Below are 22,792 nucleotides of genomic sequence, written 5' to 3'. Positions count from 1 at the left end.
CCCTGAGAGGCTTGAGGGGTGGAGCCATGAGAGGCTCGAGGGACGGAGCCCTGAGAGGCTCGAGGGGAGGAGGAGCCCTGAAAGACTCGAGAGGAGAAGCCCTGGGAGGCTTGAGAGGGGGAGGAGCCCTGAGAGACTCGAGAGATGAAGCCCTGAGAGGCTTGAGGGGTGGAGCCATGAGAGGCTCGAGGGACGGAGCCCTGAGAGGCTCGAGGGGAGGAGGAGCCCTAAAAGACTCGAGAGGAGAAGCCCTGGGAGGCTTGAGAGGGGGAGGAGCCCTGAGAGACTCGAGAGACGAAGCCCTGAGAGGCTTGAGGGGTGGAGCCATGAGAGGCTCGAGGGACGGAGCCCTGAGAGGCTCGAGGGGAGGAGGAGCCCTGAAAGACTCGAGAGGAGAAGCCCTGGGAGGCTTGAGAGAGGGAGGAGCCCTGAGAGGCTTGAGAGAGGGAGGAGCCCTGAGAGACTCGAGAGACGAAGCCCTGAGAGGCTTGAGGGGTGGAGCCATGAGAGGCTCGAGGGACGGAGCCCTGAGAGGCTCGAGGGGAGGAGGAGCCCTGAAAGACTCGAGAGGAGAAGCCCTGGGAGGCTTGAGAGGGGGAGGAGCCCTGAGAGACTCGAGAGACGAAGCCCTGAGAGGCTTGGGGGGAGGAGGAGCCCTGAAAGACTCGAGAGGAGAAGCCCTGAGAGGCTTGGAAGGAGGGGGAGCCTTGAAAGACTCGAGAGGAGGAACCCTGGGAGGCTTGAGAGGCGGAGCCCGGGGGCTCGAGGGGTAGAGCTCTGGGAGGCTCGAGAAACGGAGCCCTGGGAGGCTCGAGAGGAGGAGCCCTGGGAAGCTCGAGAGGAGGAGCCTTGGGAGGCTCGTGAGGCGGAGGCCGCGAGGGCTCTGAGGGGCGAGCAGGGGCTGGCAGAGCCGTGGAAGACTCGGAGAGCGGAGCAGAGGCTGGCAGAGTCGTGGAAGACTCTGAGGGCGGAGCAGAGCCCGGCAGAGCCCTGGAAGACTCTGAGGGCGGAGCAGAGCTCGGCAGAGCCGTGGAAAGACTCTGAGGGCGGAGCCGAGCCCGGCAGAGCCGTGGAAGACTCTGAGGGCGGAGTAGAGCCCGGTAGGGCCATGGAAGACTCTGAGGGTGGAGCAGAGCCCGGCAGAGCCGTGGAAGACTCTGAGGGCGGAGCAGAGGTCGGTTGAGCCGTGGAAGGCTCTGAGGGAACCTCTGCGGTCTTGAGCACAAGACGAGACTGGGGAGAAGGGGCCCTCTTCCTTCTCTTACGTCTTCGGCCAACAGGGGACGTGGCCATGGGGACGGTCGAGGCTACAGGCGCTGACTCTCTGACCGTGGCAGACATGGGCGCTGGGTCGTTGGCCGTGGCAGGCATGGGCGCTGGCTCGCTGGCCGTGGCAGGCATGGGCGTTGGCTCGCTGGCCGTGGCAGGCATGGGCGCTGGCTCGTTGGCCGTGACAGGCTTCGGGACTGGGGCCGTGTCAGGCTTCGGGACTGGGCCGTGTCAGGCTTCGGGACTGGGGCCGTGACAGGCTTAGGGACTGGGGCCGTGTCAGGCTTCAGGACTGGGGGCCGTGTCAGGCTTCGGGACTGGGGCCGTGACAGGCTTCGGGACTGGGGCCGTGACAGGCTTCGGGACTGGGGCCGTGACAGGCCTCGGGACTGGGGCCGTGTCAGGCTTCGGGACTAGGGCCGTGTCAGGCTTCGGGACTAGGGCCGTGGTAGGCTTCGAGACGGGGGCCGTGGTAGGCTTTGAGACGGGGGCCGTGGCGTGGAGCGCTGGTTCAGTGTCTGCCTCCCCCACAGTAAACGAGGAACCAGCGTACAGTAGGGCGAGGTCAATAAACTGAGCCAGGTTAAGGGAGCAGCGACCACCATGCATGAATGATGAGGTTGGCTCATTCAGTCCACATTGAAAAATGTCTTTCAGAGCCACCTCATCAAAATTCACCTGGTACGCCAGGGCACAAAAATCCATAACATAAGCCTCCAAGGGTTGGCTCCCCTGGCGCAAAACCAAGAGTCTGGCTCCATAATGTCAAGGACGGGGTTATGAGTTACACAACCACTACCTTGCACGGAAAACCCTTGGTTAGCATCCGAAGAGCCATAAAACCTCTCCGGGGATGGAGAGCATACGGCGCTCGCGGATGCGTGGAGAGCATCAACGGGCTCAGGGGCAGACACAGGTGAAACAGGGTGAAATATTTCAGACATAGTACATACCTGCTGCCCCTGGGCCGCGAGCGCTTGGTCATGTCTCCAAATCGTAGCTCCTCGCGCCGAATGCGACGTGCACATCCGCTCTAGTGAGCTGCGCGAATCCTCCGCGTGATGCATTGTGACTGTCTTCGGTGAGGTTGGTTATTCTGTAACCCGCACACACACACACAAGACGAGACAGTCACAATGTCGATGGGAAACTGCTTTTATTAACTGCAAAGCAGGCAAAAGTACAAACAAGGGCAAATCCAAATGAGAATGGTCAACGAGAGCGGGAGGTCGAAGCCGGGGAATCAGAATGGAACAAAGGGGCAAATCCGGGAGAGAGTGGTCAACGAGAGCGGGAGGTCGAAGCCGGGGAATCAGAATGGAACAAAGGGGCAAATCCGGGAGAGAGTGGTTCAAAGACAGGGGAACTAGGGGAACACTCGAGCTGGCAAGCTAAGGGGTAACTATTCAAAGGGGAGTTCGGAACTAGACGGGACTAGCGGGGGGGGCAAAGACACGGGAAACTAAACACAATAACCAACCGGAGTGAGACGAAAGGGTTGTGATATATATAGGGGCGAGTGCAGGTGTAAACAATGATGGGTGATCAGAGGAGTACAGGTGAAACTAATGTGGTGACTGAGAGCGGGCTTGCGAGCCCGAGGAGGGAGACCTGCTAACGAGCATGAGAGCTCGAGGGAGCAAAACGAGCGTGCAAGCTCGAAGGAGCAAAACGAGCGTGCGAGCTCGAGGGAGCAGAACGAGCGTGGCAGCTCGAGGGAGCAAAACGAGCGTGCAAGCTCGAGGGAGCAAAACAAGCGTGCAAGCTCGAGGGAGCAAAACCAGTGTGGAAGCTCGAGGGAGTAAAACGAGCGTGCGAGCTCGAGGGAGCAAAACGAGCGTGCGAGCTCGAGGGGGCGGAACGAGCGTGGAAGCTCGAGGGGGCGGAGCGAGGGAGCGGGTTCGTGACAAGAATAAAGTGTTTTATGTGATATTTGAAGTAGTAGGGAGAAGAACCCCTTCATACCTTAAATTTTGTATTTTGGGGCATCTTTCAAAAGCCAGTGACACCGAACTCTGTTATTTGGTGGGAATTATGGCTAGTTCTAAATCTAATCATTTATGTCTAGTCATTGATCCCACTACCCTGTCTTTCCTAGAAATGGGGAAAATCTGGAAAATGCATCCCATTTTTCTTCCCTGATGGTTATTCTTTTGCATTTTTTGTGTGCTGTTGGGGGTTCTGAATCACAAATGTAATAGGCCACAGTGTGCCAAATAGCACACAAAAATAAGTGCCAAATAGCAAACATTTCTACCAGAAAGAGTCATACAGCACTGCATTTAAGAAATGTATTATACATGATTAAAACTGATAATATAACAATCATGACGCATGTCCTGTATTTCTGAATCCTGTTTAAAATCTGATATAGCAATGCCCGATTCACAAAATTATCCTTTTGAGTCATTCTTTTTAATGAATTGGCCAAACAGGCACATACCTAAGAACACAGAACAAACAGAGCGCTGGATGAAGTTTCTACAATCAATTGAAAAAAAAAATAGCTACTTTTTTTTTTTTTTTAGAAAAGATTCACATTTCTGCTTTTAACCCTTGTGCATCAATAAACTAAAGTTACTCAGAGGTCCGTAAAGGACATAAATGTCCACGTCAAAAAACTGCCATAAAATTATTATATATTAATATTATTTTCCACTTTCACTGACAGAGATATTTTAACCAACATCAGTCCTGAACATAACTATGAAATATTCATTCATTTTCAGGATTTGAATCCTTTAAATGCCAGCTTGTTTTTTTTACACATACACTTGTACAACAAAATTTCTCAAAACACACATACAAAACACACTCTGACATCCATACCAACACACCCACACAATTTTAGCTGCATCATTTACTCAACTGGCCTGCAGTGGTCTATAATACAGCAAACAGAAAATAGGAAAAAAGCATGTATTTGCTCCATAGGCTAAACATGAGGAAAAATGGTGCCATCTGGTGGAAAATACAAAATAATTTAAATATTGAAGCCAGGGCTCCGGAAAAAAGCATAATATCATAGAATTCATAATTTTATGTTTTAATGGCATTGGGATCAAATATTGCATGATTTAATGGGTTTCAAGTGGGGACTTTTTTGTCCTTAAAGTCCTGAGTGTAACTGTTTTGTGTACACAGTGTATTATATATGTATTATAGGAAATATTATAATATTATAGGTTGAAAAATAAAATTTCCCCCAAAAATACACTCCTTTGGCAAAAATGTATGCAGTTGGCATTAACACAGCCAAAATGATCGAAAAAGCATCAATGAAAAAGACAAAAGTGTCCCGAAGGTCAACTTTCCAAAAATTGGCCCCATTCACTCCCATTGTAAGTGCTTCACCGTCACCTCAATTTCTTAATTTTTTTTTAAGAAAAGGTAATCAATTGTTGTGGTAATCAGCATTATGCCACAAATGCTCTAGATTGAAGTTAACTTGTATTAAACCCGAAATATTCCTTTAAGGTAATGTAGAGGCTCAAGGGAAATGATGAGTCGGGAAGCACAGACAGCATCAAGGTAAGGCTTTTATTCTCTGCCTTCTGCACACTTTGTGCACTCTTTCAGTGTTTTTCTGAGCTCACTCAGGTAGCTTCCCAACATAACAAAAACTCTCAATTAACATAAACTTTCTTAAAGAGATGCAGTTCTCTAATGTTTAGGAAAACCTGCCAACACTGATGTCTCACTCTCTTTCCCATCTGGCGGTGGCGTGGCCGTTTATATGCCGCTCTCCCCATTCTCACTGGAATTAGAGACAGGTGTTAGACATAATTTAGCTCAGGTGTAAGCACCCTTACCGCTTTCTCTCTCTCCGGACGGGCACTCGACTACACCCCCGCTGCCACATATCCCAACCACCTGACTGAGGACGGGGACCATCCGGCCTGCCTACCACTCCACACAGAACCGTACAGACCCGTTGCTCTTGGGAACTAGAACAACTGGGCTGGACCAATCACTGTGGGATTCCTCTATTACCCCCATATCAAGCATCACATCCAATTCTTCCTGAACGATTTTCTTTTTGTGTTCGGGCAAGCGATAGGGTCGGCTACGTACCACCACTCCCGGTTCGGTCTCAATATGGTGTTGGATGAGGTTCGAGGAGGGAACAACCCCTGCAAGCTGGTACAGTGAGAGGTTGTCTCCGCAAGTGACCGGGGTGTTATGATTAGGTTTAATATTCACCTCCGGCCCGAGCTCCACCCTCTCCGGATCTACTATAACCAACGTCACAGGGACCGCCTCCCTCCATAATTTCAGGAGGTTGAGGTGAAATATTTGATGTCGGTTCGCTTATCCTCATAATCGAGATCCCCCACTCGTTGTGTGACCTCAAAGGGTCCTTGCCACTTGGCGAGTAATTTGGAGCTCGATGTGGGGAGTAATAGGAGTACCTAATCTCCTGGTGCAAATTCCCGCAGCCAAGCTCCCATGTTATACAGTCGGCTCTGTCGTTCATGAGCTTGGAGCAAATTCGCCTGTGTTAGATGCACCAAGGTGTGGAGTTTTGCTCTAAGATCAAGAACAGACTGAATTTCATTCTTGCTATCTGAAGGTCTCTCCTACCAAGCTTCGAAGATGTCAAGGATACCGCGTGGGCGCCGCCCATACAGCAGCTGGAATGGGGTAAACCCTGTGAAGGCTTGCGGGACCTCTCGTACTGCGAATAAAAGGGGGTCGAGTCATTTGACCCAAATTCTAGCATCATTGTGCATGAACTTATGAATCATGTTCTTAAGGGTTTTATTAAATCGCTCCTCTAGGCCATCTGTCTGTAGATGGTAAATGCTGGTGCGGATCGATTTAATGCTCCGCGGTATAAAGAGCTGGGTGGTATCTTCCTTTGTTTGAGTGTCCTGTGTCACTCTATACAACCGCTCGTTTATAATTGCGAAATAGGGATATGAAAGTGCAACATTCGGCCAGAGTTTTTTGGGGGGGGCCGCCTTCCACCCCCCCTCTTTGGAGGACCACCAATCATGTGACAGAGCTCCTCGCCTCCATGGGGCAGGAACGGGCTCTGGAGAGGGATTGTTGGTGGCTCTGATGTAGGCCAGCGAGGGACTGGAGGACCTCGGCCAACTGGGAGGACTCCATGGAGCGTACTTCTTTGTTCCGGTTTTCGGCACCAGAGTAGAGGTTCAAGGGAAAGGCTGAGTCGGAAAGCACAGACAGCCTCAAGGTAAGGCTTTCATTCTCTTTTCTGAGCTCACTCAGGTAGCTTACCAGATAGCAAAAACTCTCAATAAACATAAACTTTCTTAAAGAGTTGCAGTTCTCTAATGTTCAGGAAAACACACCAACACTGGACTGACGTGTCGCTTTCTCTCCTGTCTGGCAGTGGCATGGACAATTATATGACGCTCTCCCCATTCTCACTGGAATTAGAGACAGGTGTTAGACATAAATAAAATATAGATAATAAAATAAAGCTCAGGTGTAAGCGCCCTTACCGCTTTCTCTCTCTCCCTCCAGACAGGTGCTCGACCACGCCAACGCTGCCACAGGTAACAATAGCAGGTTAACGCTTTTTACATTGTATAGCATATTGAATGTACATTGTCTACTGTAGCCTATCTACAGGGTTGGGTGTGTTTCTTTTGAAATGTATTCCACTACAGATTACAGAATACATGCTGTAATATGTAATTCGTAATGTATTTCATTAGATTACTCAAGGTCAGTAACGTATTCTAAAAACTTTGGATTACTTCTTCAGCACTGGTAGATTTTTTCACTTGTTTTGACTATAAAAACTGCCAGTACAGTAAAACAAAATACACATGTTAAAAATACATTCTCTGAAAAATATAAATATCTTATGCAGTGTTGTTTCTAAAACAAGATCAATCAAATTGATCTTGTTTTAGGATTTTTAGATATTTTTACAGGAAAACAATACAAAAATAATTTTCAAGATTGTGATTTTTGCCCTAATATCAAAGGTCTTACTAGAAAAAAAGAAAGTATGATCCAATGTGAATTTTCTTGTTAAAAAAATATGATCGTGTCTGGTAACGTGTGCATGTAAAATGGCTAGAAATAGCATTTTAGCTTTAAAAACAATTTACACAAGGTTTATTAAAATTTCTTCTGCACCAAACTTACTTCAAACGTATTTGTCTGTCTGCTCGTATGAATGTAACACATCATAAGAAAGTGTTTGACCGCTGTTCAAATGCACTTTGGATTACATAATTTATGTATAAATGTTTTCCATCTGGAAAGCACTAAATATTAAATGAAACTAATGACAATAAAATGCAAATTAATCTCTTCAGTAATCAAAATACTTTTAGATTGCAACTGTATTCTAATGACCAATTATTTAAATTGTAACTGTAGTGGAATATTTTATATTTTAAATACATAATCCCATTACATGTATTCTGGTACTCCCCAACACTGCCTATCTAGGCTATTGTTTACCATGTAGGCTATATTTTATTTGATCCTACTCTCTGTTACACATGCACGTCATCATTTGCACTAGCCCAATTACCCATATCCAAAATTTGTACACACAATGCACACAAATAGGCTATCAGCATTTTTGCATTTACTGTATTGTTACATGCTCAATTAGGCTAGTATTGCTGGAGTACTTAGTACCTTATTGGTGGCTGTGTGAGTGGCTGTATTTCGTTACCTCTGGTTCTATGACGTAAAAATAAATGACAATATACACACTTTGGGGCAGATTCACTAAAAAGTTGCGCCACTTTTGCGCGTGGTATTTCAAATACCTGCGTGTTATTCACTAGCCACCCGCAATCACGGTTAGAGAGCGCAATCAGTGCTGAAATTGCGCTGCGTCTTCAATATTTAAATTAAGTCATAGTCATTCCTTTCCGCAAAAAGACGCCTCCTTTAATGTAAAAACCCTGTGCAACTTACATCGTGCTATTAGGCCTATCGCCAAATGAACGTGGGCTGTAAAATGAATTTTATTTAAAAGATATGTTTGTGAACATTTTCAACCGATCATTTGAGCAGTAGGCCTTATTAATCAAATACTAACCTGTCATATATCCAGATGTGTGGTGTTGACAAGAACACATTCTTCATGTTTAAGAGATGAATCAGGTGTCTGGATCAACGTGATGCTGTTCAGTCCCGGCTGGGTGGGTGAAATACGGTGGTCTGCGGCATCCTCGGCTTTGTTGCGCTCAGAATTGGAACGCAAGATCAGAATTGCGCGTGCAAATTGCGTTCAGCAGCGATTTTGTTTGCGCGTTTGCGCCGTTTCCTGATCTGCATAAATCCTTTAGAGAATCAGGCCCTAAACGAGCGCAGTTAGCGCGTCCAAAAAACCCGGAAAAATTTCAATTTTCCAATTGAATCCGCCTCTTTTGACAGAACAGCTCGAGACGTGCCCTGTGCGCCTCGGACGCTTCTTCTCTCTGAACTCGTACCGATAGAGACAAATGAAAGAGCACACGCTCCTCGATAAGCGGAAAGGTCTTCCTCTGGAGGGGAACCAGTCCGAAAGTTCCAAAAAGGTCGATATAGTTCGACCCGGACGGAGCCAGAACAACACTGGGTCATTTTGGCGATGGCTGGTCAACCTTGCGCTCTACGCGTCTACTCTCGGGCTGGTGGGTCTCCATGTTCAGTTTGCTTGTTTAGTGCATTATGTAGGGATCTGTGCAAATATAGGATATGAAAAAAGATGGGATAACTTTGCAACATTTTGATGTGAAATGTTGCATAACGTATTTTATTAATATAATATCAAACATCCCTGAATATTGGTGTGTTTATTAGCATCTATTAAAACATATTAAAATCTGATATTTACAGATGTTACTCACTTTTACATTACCTCGTAATCTAAGACATATTTCTAAAATATTTTGAACTTTGAACTCTAAGAAACGTTAGTGTTTTTGGCAAAGCAATTATTTATTTAGTCATCTAAACAGACATAATTTGAAATAATAATAATAGTTTATTTAAATATCCGTCATCACTAAATATGTGTTTTTCAAAGGTGTTATGTTTGTGACATCAGATAAGTATAGATAAGGGTTATAATAATAATAACTAATATATACTAATATATATAAACAGTGCATGTATTTGATGTATTTTCAGGGAATGGCAATCTCTGTATTGGGCCCGACCTTTGAAGACCTGGCTAGTAATGTCAACAAAAACATCAGTGATTTGTCCTATATCTTTGTGGGTCGTTCATCAGGATATGCTGGAGGTTCTCTATTAGGAGGGATCCTATTTGACTCAGTGAATCCCTATCTGTTTCTGGGTAAATCCAGATTACATAACATTTTCCCCAAAATGAATATTCTCTCATCATTTACTCACCCTCATGACATCCCAGATGTGTTTGACTTTCTTTCATCTGCAGAATACAAATAAAGATTTTTAAAAGCAATGCAAGTGAATGGTGACCAGATTTACATTTACATTTTTGCATTTGGCAGACGCTTTTATCCAAAGCGACTTACAGTGCACTTATTACAGGGACAATCCCCCCGGAGCAACCTGGAGTTAAGTGCCTTGCTCAAGGACACAATGGTGGTGGCTGTGGGGTTAGAACCTGTGACCTGCTGATTAACAGCCCTGTACTTTAGCCACTACGCCACCACCGTTAAAGCCATGTCTTCAGAAACAATGTAATAGCTGTGGCTGCGAAATAGATCAATATTTAAGCCTTTTTGGTAAAAAAGGAATTAAATATTGGTTTCTCACCCAAAGTGATTGCGTCTCTTCAGAAGAAATATTAAACCACACAAAGTTCTGGCCATCATTCACATGCATTGTATGGACCAATAGAGTTTAGATATTTTTCAAAAATTCTTAATTTGTGTTCTGCAGAAGCAATAAAGTCATACACATCTGGGATGGCATGAGGGTGAGTAAATGATGATAGAATTTTCATTTTTGGATGAACTATCACTTTCATAATTAATTTTGGTAAATTGCTTCGTTGCTCCAGAGATAATATCCCTGACTTTTTGTCATGTTATTCTTTTCCCTGATGTCTACATGTTGATCAATGTTTTTGTACCTAAAGCAGTAATGATTTAGTTTATTATTAGCATTTTCAACCCTCTCTCTGCCTCTTCGATTGCTGCTCTTTATGAAGAATCACACTTTGTTGTTTTAAACAAATAACAGTTCTTTGCTGCCGGGTCCCGCACAAACTTTTAAGATCAAATTTATGTTAAAAATTAACTCCAGTCACTTTTTTCTTATATTGGGATCCCTTGAATTAGTATGCCAGGAACAGAACAAGATTTGGTGAACTTTCCCAAATTTGACTTTTATTGTTAGTTCTCCTTATTTTCTGATGTGTAAATGTGGACAATATTTGTTGAAAAGTTCAGAACTAGAAGTTTTTTGTTGCTTAGATTCAATAAATTTGAGAAGGATGTTTTGAGTTCTGAAATCTATAGCATGTTTGTACAGAACACATGCAGTTGTTACCATCCCTTTCAATAGATCAAGGAAAATGTGATTTCTCAGGCTATGACCCCTTTAAATATGACATATAATACGGTAACAAAAACATTTCTGCCCATAGTGAACTGTTGCTCATGACTGACTATCTCTGCAGGCTTCTCATTGGTGATCACAGCATTTGGGATGTGTGGAACTCCATTCTGTAAACAAGCTTGGCTGCTCACCGCTCTGGTATCCAGTGTGGGGATGTCAATGGGAGTTATAGATACGGGTAAGGGCATACAAATCTATTGACAACATTCTGTAATGCCTCTCACCCATAACAAAAAAAAAACACATTATATAGATATTATCATATATACTATACTGTATAATATGTTGCAATTATTGTTAAATAAAAACTTTAAGCAGTTAACAGTGAATTTTAATAGTACTAACACTACATATTAAATGGAAGTAATAGGCAGAATTGTTTTTGTAATTGCATTTTTTTTATTAAATCTTACAATAATAAAGAAAAGAAAAAAACATATATACTCAACTACATGAAATTACACTACTCTCTCCACGCCCCACCCTGAGTGCCCTCCTAAAATAATTGCCCCATTTTCCGACAAACAAATCTAAGTTACCCCGTCTTTCCAATGACACCTCTTTCAAAGCCACCACCCTCCCCATCTCCGTGCACCACTCCGGAAATGGGGGCACACCAACTGACCTTCAAACCCTCAAAATAATCTGCCTGGTGATCATCACACAGGTCAGAACCCAATTCACTATGTGACTATTCCCCACATTGATGACCACCCCATCACCCAAAACACAAAGTCTAGGGCAAACCGAAACCAGATTGCCCTCCACGTCACACACACAATTCTGAACCTTCAACCAGAATTTCTGGATCTCAATACACCACCAAAAATCATGGGCCAATTCTCCATCCTCCGATTGGCATCACCAGCAGGAGGGAGTGTCTTTAAGACCAAGCCTTTACAATCTAAAGGGGGTCCAATAAAATCTATGTAAAATCTTGAATTGCATAAGACGCACCCTTGCATCTCTAGACTTGACGTTTTTAAGAATCCTAGCCCCCACATTACTTTCTCCAATACCAAGTTTAAATCTTTCTCCCATTATCTCTTAATAGAAGTTAAAGCTCCTTCCCCCAGACTCTGAATTAGCAGGGAGTAATACACTGATGCCGCATGACCTTTTCCAAAAGCAGTAATCACCACTCCCAGAGGATCTGCCACTTTAGGGGGGTGTATGCTACTCCCAAAAACAGTACAGAGGAGGTGGCACAGTTGGAATACCTATAAAACTGAGATCTGTGGATCCCAAAATGTTGAACCAAATTTTCAAAAGATCTCAATACTCCATTCTCTTATAGGTCACTGAGCGTATTATCCTCCCTCACAATCCACTCTGACCAGCACAAAGGGGACTTATTAATACATAAATTTGGGTTCTGCCACATGCTCGAGGAAACATTTAAATAAATGTCTGAGTTAAACACTCTGGACACTGGCAAATGCGAAATAAAGGGGTGTAACTTAACAGCTCTGGTTAGTTTGATAGAGAGGCTTTGCAATGGCAAAATAAGGGCAAAAACTTCCTGTTCAATACCAAACCAGGGAAGGCCTCTTTCAGGTGGAAGTGACCAATGAGCCAAATGCAAACTTCATACATAATGCATGAGACTGAATGCATAATAATAAAACAAAATCTTAGGTAGGCCTAGCCCACCTTTGTCACCTATGTAACTTAATGAAATGTAATATGGGACACTTACCATTTCAAATGAAGGACTTCGCTATGCTATCAAATTGCTTGAAATAAGAGAGGGGGACATCTACAGGGAGAGATTGTAGATTGCAGGGTAGATACATTTTGGAATACAATTCATTTTAATGACACTAACCTTCCCATCCATCCATCCATCCATCCATCCATCCATCCATCTATCTTCAACCGCTTATCCGAAGTCGGGTCGCGGGGGCAGCAGCTCCAGCAGGGGGGCCCAAACTTCCCTATCCCGAGCCACATTAACCAGCTCTGACTGGGGGACCCCGAGGCGTTCCCAGGCCAGTGTGGAGATTTAATCTCTCCACCTAATCCTGGGTCTTCCCCGAGTCCTCCTCCCAGCTGGCCAACCTTCCCAATCATTGATAAATGTAATGAAGCCCACCTACATTGCTCGAAAACCTTTTTATTAGGGGATCAAAATTAACTCTAACAAACGCCCAAATACTTATGTGGAGCGGGACGTGGTCGTGTGTCTGTCATTGGGGAGAGAGGAAGCGGTAAGGAGCATTACCTGGTGATTAATGATGCGTAACACCTGTTTCTCGTTACAGTGATGACAGAGATGGGCTTGAAAATGCCACCAAGAATGCCAGTGAGGGAGAGAGTTGCATGAAGCTGAAAAGCCACATCTGTATCTGAAAGCCTGTTTAGTGTTGCGTGAAGCTGAAATCCTGCTCTTTGTTTAGGAAGCTGAAAAGCCTATATTTGTCTGTGAAGCTGAACACTTGAATAAAAGCTGATTTACCTGGACTGCCAACCCGCTTCCCGCTTCCTTCCTGTTGGAACCTTTACATTGGTGCTGCAACCAGGGACAACAAAGGAAGAAGACTGGTCACCATGGACACCTCACTGCTGGGCGAAGTCATCCGTGCCCTGGCTAAAATCCAGGAGACCTACCACCAAGCCCTGCTTACCCAGGAGCTTTGTTTCCAGGAGCTCCTCCGGGCCCGGGCCAAGGATTGGCAGGCTCTAAGGAGCTGGTTTGCTCCAGGCAGTTCTTCCGCCGTGACCCCGGAGGCAGCGATGAAGCCGCACATCCTCCTGATGAAGATGCCACATGGCTGGCCTCAAGCCCAGTGGGACCTCCACTTACTACCGCTGTTTCCAGGGAGGCCCATCTCACGGCATAACAACTGCCACCTGCGGACCACCTGGACTATGTGAAACTGAAGACCTCTGTCCTGCAACGGGTGGGCTGCTCCCCCGAACAACATCGCCAATAGTTCCGCTCCATTACGCTGAGTGAAGTTGGCCACCCATTTGTATTTGGGGGCTATGACTAGCACCCATTTTTGACAGGCAGCTCTGGGATGCCTGTCAAAAATGGGTGCTAGTCAGGTAAGAGCACATTGTGGAGGAAATAATAGAGCTGATGATGCTGGAGCAGCTCACCGTTCGTCTGCCCAAGCAGACTGCGGAATGGGTCCAGTGCCATTGGCCCACGTTGGTGGATGACGCCGTCCAGCTGGCCGAAGCCCATATGCCAGTCTACCCCGAAGCTGGCGAGCAGTCCAAGTCTCTCTCACTCTCTCTCCCTCTCTCTTCTACTCCCCATTCTGCCCTCCCCTCTCGACTTGTTACCGCCCCCTAGAAACCGAAATGGGCATATTTACCCAAACCGGCGCCCCACTTCCACGGGTGTACGGTAATGGAAGTGGGGATGTGGATCTGGGTCCCCGACACACCACAGGCCTCCCCCGATCGAGCTGGGACGTATCGCATACCCGTGAGAATTAAGGGGCGTACATACCAAGCCCTGGTGGATTTGGGTTGCAATCAAACCTCGATCCACCACGGCTTGGTGTGCACGGAGATGTTTACAATTACCCGGTAGTGTAAAACATAGAGTGGAGGCCGCGGTTAATTCCCGCCTCACCCATTCGCTGATTCTGTGAACAAATTGGCCGAGGTTTAAAAGATGTGTAACGCGATGACTGGGGAGGCGGAGTCGGAGCCAACAGTGTCTTCTCAGCGTCACAATGACGCAGGAGGGGAATCCTGTCATCAGGGAATTCCCGGAGGGGGACTTTCCTCTAAAGCAGTCATGTGATGAAACCCTTAGGCATGCCTTTGACCAAGTGAGAGTTATTGATGGTCAGCAGCTCCAGCCAGACGTCGCCCTCACATACCCGTACCTATTATGTAAGAACCCTTTAAAAATTATGGACCGGTTGTATCGAGTGATGCAAGACACTCAAACCCATGAAAATACAACCCAGCTATTAGTCCCGAGGAGCTGTCGGAAAACACTTTTCCAGGTGGCTCACCACAATCCTATGGCAGGTCACTTAGGACTGGAGAGAACACTGCACCGTTTAATGGCCCGTTTTTATTGGCCTGGCATTCACGGTGATGTATGCAGATGCAGCATGCCGTGAATGTCAGCTGTTGAATCCACCGGCCACCACAAGAGCACCATTGTGGCCATTACTGTTAATCGAGTCCCCCTTCGAAAGAATTGGAATGGACCTCGTCGGGCCATTAGAATCAGCAGGATATCGTTTTGTATTAGTCCTGAAGCAGTGCCTTTACGCAACATCTCAGCACGTGGGGTTGGGGAGGCACTCTTCAAAATGATCTCCCGGGTGGGGATTCCGAAAGAAATCCTCACCGACCAAGGCACAATATTTATGTCACGAACACTAGGCAAGCTTTATGAATTGCTAAGTATTAAATCGATTCGGACCAGCGTTTATCACCCGCAAACTGATGGGCTGGTGGAATGATATAATTGAACCCTTTAAAACATGATTCGTAAATTCGTACACAAGGACACAAGAAATTGGGACAAATGGCTGGACCCCCTATTATTTGCAGTCAGGGAGGTCCTGTATGGACGCTTGCCCCGTGAGGTGCTTGATTCAACAGCAGGGTACATTGTCAATGCTAACAGACCTGTCCTCTCCTCATATAATGTGAATATTCTAATTTTCCTGAAAGAAAAGCTTGAAAATTGAGTGATAAGCACATGTGGTGAGCTGAAAGGTAAAAGACACAGAAATCTGCACTGCTAATGTCTTATTTATTACAATTGCTCTTTTTACTTTTATTACTATTTATGTTTTTATATAATGTGGATATAAGAAGCTCTTTTGTTTTATTAACAATTTTTATTGATTCCATGCAGCAAATCAAATAGACACAACAGAAAATGCTGAATCAAACCACATGAAATCATACACCTCCCTCTAACTATGGCTGTCAATACAATAAAAAAATCATAAATATTCTTCCCTGATTTATTTCAGAATGAAACAGTAATAAATTCAAATAATATTAAAAATAAATATTTCCCTTAAAATTTTCTTTGTGCCCCTTAGCAGCCCCTTGCGACCTACTGTAGGTCCCTGGACCACAGTTTGAAACCCCCTGTTCTAGGCGATGGGACGGTCATTGATGTAGGAGGTATGTTTCTGAAGAGTTGGGTCCTGACTGGTGTCATATTCGGAAGGCAGGTCATCCTTAGGGGATGGAAATCAGCTGGAGCACCCTCGTTTATGTTCGGAGGGAAGGGTTTAGGTTTATGTAATGTGATTCCGTGTTTCCTGTTATGTTTATTTGATTTGTCATTGGAAAAAAAAATATATATATATATATAATTCTCTTCTAATTCCATGAGTTCTCGGGCTTTGGATTTTTTGATGAATGAGGCATACTGTATGATCCAACCCCTAAGAACCATCTTAAGTGCCTCCCAAGCCATGCCCACAGAGGATACTGAGGACCTGTTGGTCTCCATATAAACATTGATTTCAGCCTTTAACATTTATTGGAAATCAGGATTTTGCAAAAGGGATACATTAAAGCGCCAATTATATGATTTCTTTTTCTCCATATGTGGCAACACCTCTAAACTCACCAGGGTGTGATTTGAGACTAAGATGTTTCCAATTGAGCAATCATCGACAGAAGAAATGAGGGACTTAGATATAAAAAATAAATATTCTAGAATAAATCTTATGGACTGATTTAATTTAGAATTTAGAAAAAAATGTATTGTCCCTACCAGATGCATTCAAAAGTCTTCAAAAATCTGTAAGACCAAGATTTGTACTCATCATGAGAAATGTTAGTGTTGCTCTAGGGGGTTTGCACACTTTTGCTTCACTATGATCAAGGACTGAGTCCATCAAAAGATTAAAGTCTCCTCCCAATATTATAACATGAGGGGTGCTAGCGGCTTGCAACATTCCTTCAAGATCTATAAAAAGCCCTGATCATCAATATTAGGTGTGTATATATTAGCCAAAATCAAACTTTGAACCTGAATTTCTGCTAAAACAATAATGAATCTTCCTAATTTATCTTTAATCTATTTGAAACATTTGAATTGTAGATGTTTACTTAACAGTGAAATGAATCCCCTGCTCTTACTTGACCCAGCACTAAAGAAAACATGTCTACCCCATATCTTCCCAAAATGTTCAGCTTCCTGCAGGGAAAGATGTGTTTCTTGAAGAAACACTTTATCATATTTCTTATGTTTAAGAAGATAAATAATCTTCCTTCCTTTTATGGGGTGCCCCAGCCCATTCACATTCCACATGGAGAGAGACAATCCAATCATATTAACATTTTACACTTTGACATATTAGAAAAATAGATTGCATGTAAAAAATAAAATGATAAAGACCACTTTTCAACATTAGTGCCACAGTCAGAACTTCCCCCAGAACCAAACAAACAAAAAACATGTGCATTAACCCCGTGCACGACAGCGCCAACCGGCGTCCATCCCTCTAAACTCAAAAAGTCCATGTAAGCCTACGAGAGTCCCCGTGACAACTTTGCTCAAGGATTGCTTCTGTACAAAGTTTGTGAGACAGAATTACATAACAGAAAATAATCTATAAAACACATTCTATCCAATAGGCCGAATAAACACAAAGAACATGTTGATTAATACACAAAACTGACTCAAAGGCGTGTTCCTCCACAAAACAAACTCCAGCCGCTAGGCGGAACCAGCACAAAAATACACAAAAAAGGCACCCAGCTTCCTCGAATGTGTATGTTCAGCGAGACAACCCACTTGGAGGCACGTGAGAAACACACCATGACTTACTCATTCCATTGATTTTATGAAAGACATTGCTTGTTATGGCATGTAAATATTTTGCGGCCTTTCTTAGTTTCTGTTCTCAATTTGACTTGGAACTTCAGTGTAAATGTGACCCTTCGTCGACACAAAAGTTTTTTAAAGGAGTGTTACTACACAAAACAAACTCCAGCCGCTAGGCGGAACCAACACAAAAAGAAATAAAAAGGCGCACAGCTTCCTCAGACATTCAAGTGTATGTTCAATGAGGGCCATATGAAAATCACCAAATGGTTTACTCACCCATTGTCTCTATGAAAGACAATGCTTGCAGTGGGTATGTAAATATTTTGTGGCCATCCTTAGCATCTACTCTCAATTTGGCCGTGAACATTAGAGCAAAAGCGATCTTCAGTTGATGTAACAGTTTCTTGCATTCCTTGAATCGATCAGGTTTCTCTCTTGAATTCGCAAAATCTGGGAACAAAAACATTAGAAGCCAATTCCCTCTCTGATGACTCCATATAATCGATCATCTCTCGGCATCACCCAATCTTGTAACAACTCAAGAGAATTTTGTTTCCATCACAGTAATCGATCGATGTATTACAGCAAGATACTCTGAGTCAGCAACAACTTTCATCAGCATGCTTGCTAGTTTCCATTGAATTTCTCCTGCCGCACCATCCAAACTGAGCCCCTGGTCTGCGGGCCTGTGTGAGGTATCACCTTGAGCATGTAAGTGTCTTTTAATATCTACAGAGCCCGAGGATTTTGAATTCTTTATCATGCTGACTTCAAAGAACAGATATGTAGCAGTGTGTATTGAATCTCACCGGTTTATGAAAACTAGCAAAGTGCGCAGAGCTCGCCATATACAAGTCCGCTCCTTGCATGGCGTCACGTTTCTCTATCTGTAATTCCCTTTAATTGCTCCTTGCATGGCGTCGCATTAAAGGGAATTATTCTCTTGAGACCCAGAAATAAATTTTTGTATAGGACATTTTTTTGGAGTTTCTCTTAGCCCATATATGCCACATTAGTAAATCTTGGGGTATTCTTAGAGGATACCTTGAGATTCAAAATTTTGGTGAGTTTGGCCATAACAACTTCCTCTCCTTGGTCTATGGAAATGTATGACATTACAATTCCACACATCAAATCAAATATTTCATATGCGTTTTATGCACAAAACACTATATCAATGTTTAAAAAAAGTGACATTGTAAAAAACATTTTTTTGCTGGGCCTCGGGTGGTAATATAAGATTGCATCTTTTAATAAAAAACAATGATATTTTTATAATGACATAAAAATACATTTAAATATTAGGGATGTGGCAGCAATGATCAGTCATGAAAACGATGATCGATAGTGATCACGTATGATGTGACTTTTCACTTAATTTGAAATCCAGTGACAATTACCTGACAACTAAACACAAACATGTCAAAGAGGGACCTTATTTTTAATTTTGAGATTGATTACGTTGTGGTTTTGAGGGGTAAATTGATTATCAGAGACTTCTCATAGCTAACAAATCAGTTCCCACTTTATATACTGCATATCTTATAACAAATTACATGTATGTATTTCCAAAGGTTTTTTCTATTCTAGTATATTCTCAGTGTTTTTATTGTGGTGGGGATGAATTTAATGTAATGATGAATGAGAGAGAAACCTAATCTGTCTATAAAATAATGTATGCATTTTCACCAAGCACTTGTCAAATCTCATTTTGAAATATCTGTAACAATAATGTTATTGTTGCTTTCACTTTATCTAAATCAGCATAGATTTCAACAAAACATGTGCATCATAGTATAAAGGCAGACATTTTCTATTGCATACATCAAGTTTTTCAGCAAAGTATTTATCATGTCGATAATGTAGAGGCTTTACAAAATCAAGTTTCAGATACACTCACTGAGAACTTTGGAACACAATACTTGTACTGGGTAGGGCCTCCCTTTGCTCTCAAAACAGCCTACATTTTTCATGGGATGGATTCCAGTAGATGTTGGAAACATTCTTTTGAGATTCTAGTCCATGTTGACATGATTGCATCACACAATTTCTGCAAATTTATCCACTGCACATTCATGCTGTGAATCTCCCATTCTACCACATCTCAAAGGTGTTCTACTGGATTCAGATCCGGTGACTGGAAAGTCCACTGAAGAACAGTGAACTCACTGTCATGTTCATGAAACAAGTTTGAGATGACTTTTGCTTTATAACATGGTGCATTATTATGCTGGAAGTAGACAATAGAAGGTAGGTAAATTGTGGCCATGTAGGGATGCACATGATCAGCAACAATACTCAAACAGGTTGTGGCATTTGAGTGATGATTGGTATAAATGGGCCTAAAGTGAGCCAAGAAAACATTCCCCACACCATCGCACCGCCGCCACCAACCTGGACTGTTGACACATAACAGGTTGTGTCCATGAATTCGTGCTCTTGTCACCAAATTCTGACCCCATCTGTGTGCCTCAGTGGAAACTGAGATTCATCAGACCAGGCTGCATTTTTCCAGTCTTCAACTATCCAGTTTTGGTGAGCCTGTGCCCACTGCAGCCTCAGCTTTGTGCCCATTCGCCTTAAGGTTCTACGTGTTGTGCATTCTGAGATGCTATTCTGCTCACCACAATTGTACAGAGTGGTTGTTTGAGTTACTATAGCCTTTCTGTCAGCTCAAACCAGTCTGGCCATTCTCCATTGACCCCTCTCATCAACAAGGCATCTCCATCTGTAGAACTGCCACTTACTGGGTGTTTTTTGTTTTTGGCACAATTCTGAGTAAACTCAAAAGACTGTGATGTGTGAAAATCCCAAGAGATCAGTAGTTACAGAAATACATAAACAACCATGCCACAGTCGAAATCACTGAGATCACATTTGTTTCCCATTCTGATGGCCGATGAGATCATTAACTGGAGCTCCTGACCTGTATCTGCATGATTTTATGCATTGCCTGCTGGCACACAATTGGCTGTTTAGATAATCGCATGAATAAGTAGGTGTACAGATGTTCCTAAAAAAGTACTATGTAAGTGTATGATACGCACAGGTTTATAGGGTTAAAATATTGTGACAGTGTGTGTGCTGTTGTGAGAAATAGGTTGAAGTATCAATAAAACCTTTAAAAATGCTACCGTAATTCTGAGTCTCTTCTTATTAACAGGTGGTAATGTTCTGATATTGGACACGTGGGGAGAGCAGGCTGGGCCTTACATGCAGGCTCTTCACTTCAGCTTTGCAGCTGGAGCGTTCGCCTCCCCGATCATAGCCAAGCTGGTGTTTGGGAACAAGAAAGATCCCAACATGAATTCCTCCACTTATGCTCCTCCATCATCTGACAACTCCTCCAACACCATCCTTCCATTTTCCCATCCTACGAGCAATTTTAAATCATCCATGTGGGCTTACATTGTGATTGGTGCTTTTGTTTTTTTAGTGTCACTAATATTTTTCATCCTGTACTTCCGTGGTACCCCCACCTCTAAACGAGATAAGACGACCTCTGGAAAGCCACTGTTCTCCAAACACCACAACACTCTCATATTCCTGCTGTCCATGTTCTTTTTCTTCTACGTTGGAGGTGAAGTAGCATATGGCTCCTTTATATTCACCTATGCAAAGGACTACATTGGTATGGAGGAACCTCAGGCAGCAGGGCTGAACTCACTCTTCTGGGGAACCTTCGCAGCTGGTCGTGGTCTGGCCATCTTCTTTGCGACTTGTCTGCGGCCAGGCACCCTGATTCTGTTGAGTCTAGTGTGCTCTATAGTTTCCTCTCTCCTGCTGATGCTTTTTAGCAGAAATAACCCTGTGCTCTGGACTTGCACAGCCCTGTATGGTGTCTCCATGTCTACCGTCTTTCCCAGTGGGATTTCATGGATGGAGCAATACACAACAGTGACAGGGCGGTCAGCTGCAGTGTTTGTAGTGGGCGCAGCCCTCGGTGAGATGGCCCTGCCAGCCCTATTGGGCTTCTTACTGGGGCAGGTGCAGAAAAAGCCATTGTTGATGTACCTGGCATTCGGCACATCCATCTTCACTTCCATCCTCTTCCCTATCATGTACAAACTAGCATCAAAAGGAAGGGACTCTTATAGAAAGAAAGAGCTAGGCAAACTCACCAAAGCTGACAGTGAGTACCACCAAGCCACAGTAGACAATGTGGAAGATGTGGAGGAGTTGAAGAATGAAGATGAAACTGAACAATTTAAAGATAGAGATGATACCAGTCAAGCAAACTCTCCTGCCAATGCTTCAGTGTCATCTGTTGCTGCAGCCACCGCTCTTGCTGAGCAGCCAATGAGCACTTCCTGAGCCCTACAACCAGCACCCTCAGCATACCCCACAGCCCTAGATCCTGTGTCTAAGACTTTACTAGTTGCAAACTGTTAATCCTTACAAGGAGGAATGAAGTTCCAGATCTGCTATAGATAGTATTCCGATGATGTCACAACATGCGTCTTCACCATATTGGGGAGACACCTGATCAAAACACACAGTTTGTCTGCTGATGCAGTGGGGAAGTATTACTAAATATCTTATAAAGTTTAGTGTAGTATTTCAAGTTTGAATCAAACTAACAAGTTTAAAATCTGGACAGTTGTTTTGATTTTTAAACAATCAGCAGTAGTGTTGTATACTTGCTATAATTCGACCATCGGGCAAAGAAACACAAAGGAGTGGAAATCAGAGCGCTAAGAAAAGAAAAATGATAAACCAAAAAATACAAAATAAACTTTGAGCTGAGTGTATTCTGATCACGTTTTTACAGTCGATTATTAAAGATATCTTTCCCGTTGTCAAATTAGTGAAGTAACATACTGTAGATTGATGTCAGCTAAAGGCTACAGTAAAGGCTAATGGCAGGCTAATGTTTACCTGGCTCTTTCTTCCATTTGTAAGTGTTCTTCTGTTGCCATATTGGCCCATTAGTAAACTATTTTGATCTCTTGTACACTTGTATAAATGCTGAGTGACATTAAATTTAATCTTAAATCTACAACGCTAACATTCTGTCCTTTGTTTTCACTAAGCAGGCAGGACTCGGACAGTTAGCATTAGCATGCAAGCTTGCATTCTTATCTTCTGTTTTATTTATTGAATACTCTGATATTAAGTGTTTGACCATGTCTCATTTATTATATTTATGTTCAAGTAGACATTTAAGGTAAAATAAAACTTGGCTGGGTCTCTTTTCTCAAGTCCGGG

At 43.7% G+C, this 22,792-nt stretch overlaps 1 protein-coding gene across 1 annotated transcript; it reads left to right on the top strand.

The window, feature by feature from the left end:
- The first annotated feature begins 8,340 nt into the window (after positions 1-8,340).
- Positions 8,341-21,898, top strand: LOC127621718 (sodium-dependent glucose transporter 1-like). The gene is made up of 4 exons (XM_052095437.1): positions 8,341-8,885; positions 9,385-9,553; positions 10,868-10,984; positions 20,748-21,898. The coding sequence occupies exons 1-4, from the start codon at positions 8,715-8,717 to the stop codon at positions 21,896-21,898; spliced, it is 1,608 nt and encodes a 535-aa protein (XP_051951397.1). The 5' UTR covers positions 8,341-8,714.
- Positions 21,899-22,792: the final 894 nt, after the last annotated feature.

Source organism: Xyrauchen texanus, chromosome 28, assembly GCF_025860055.1.
Source record: "Xyrauchen texanus isolate HMW12.3.18 chromosome 28, RBS_HiC_50CHRs, whole genome shotgun sequence".
Classification (NCBI taxonomy): domain Eukaryota; kingdom Metazoa; phylum Chordata; class Actinopteri; order Cypriniformes; family Catostomidae; genus Xyrauchen; species Xyrauchen texanus.
The sequence above is the reverse complement of the archived record's forward strand: the minus strand, read 5'-3'. Positions and strand labels throughout refer to the sequence as shown.

What these genes read in the sequence shown, in the direction of transcription:
- LOC127621718 (XM_052095437.1), top strand. Translation starts at nt 8,715, where the DNA reads ATGAAAGAGCACACGCTCCTCGATAAGCGGAAAGGTCTTCCTCTGGAG. An exon ending in ACGCGTCTACTCTCGGGCTG is followed by an intron (nt 8,886 to 9,384) that starts GTGGGTCTCCAT and finishes ATGTATTTTCAG; the next exon opens with GGAATGGCAATCTCTGTATT. An exon ending in GAATCCCTATCTGTTTCTGG is followed by an intron (nt 9,554 to 10,867) that starts GTAAATCCAGAT and finishes CTATCTCTGCAG; the next exon opens with GCTTCTCATTGGTGATCACA.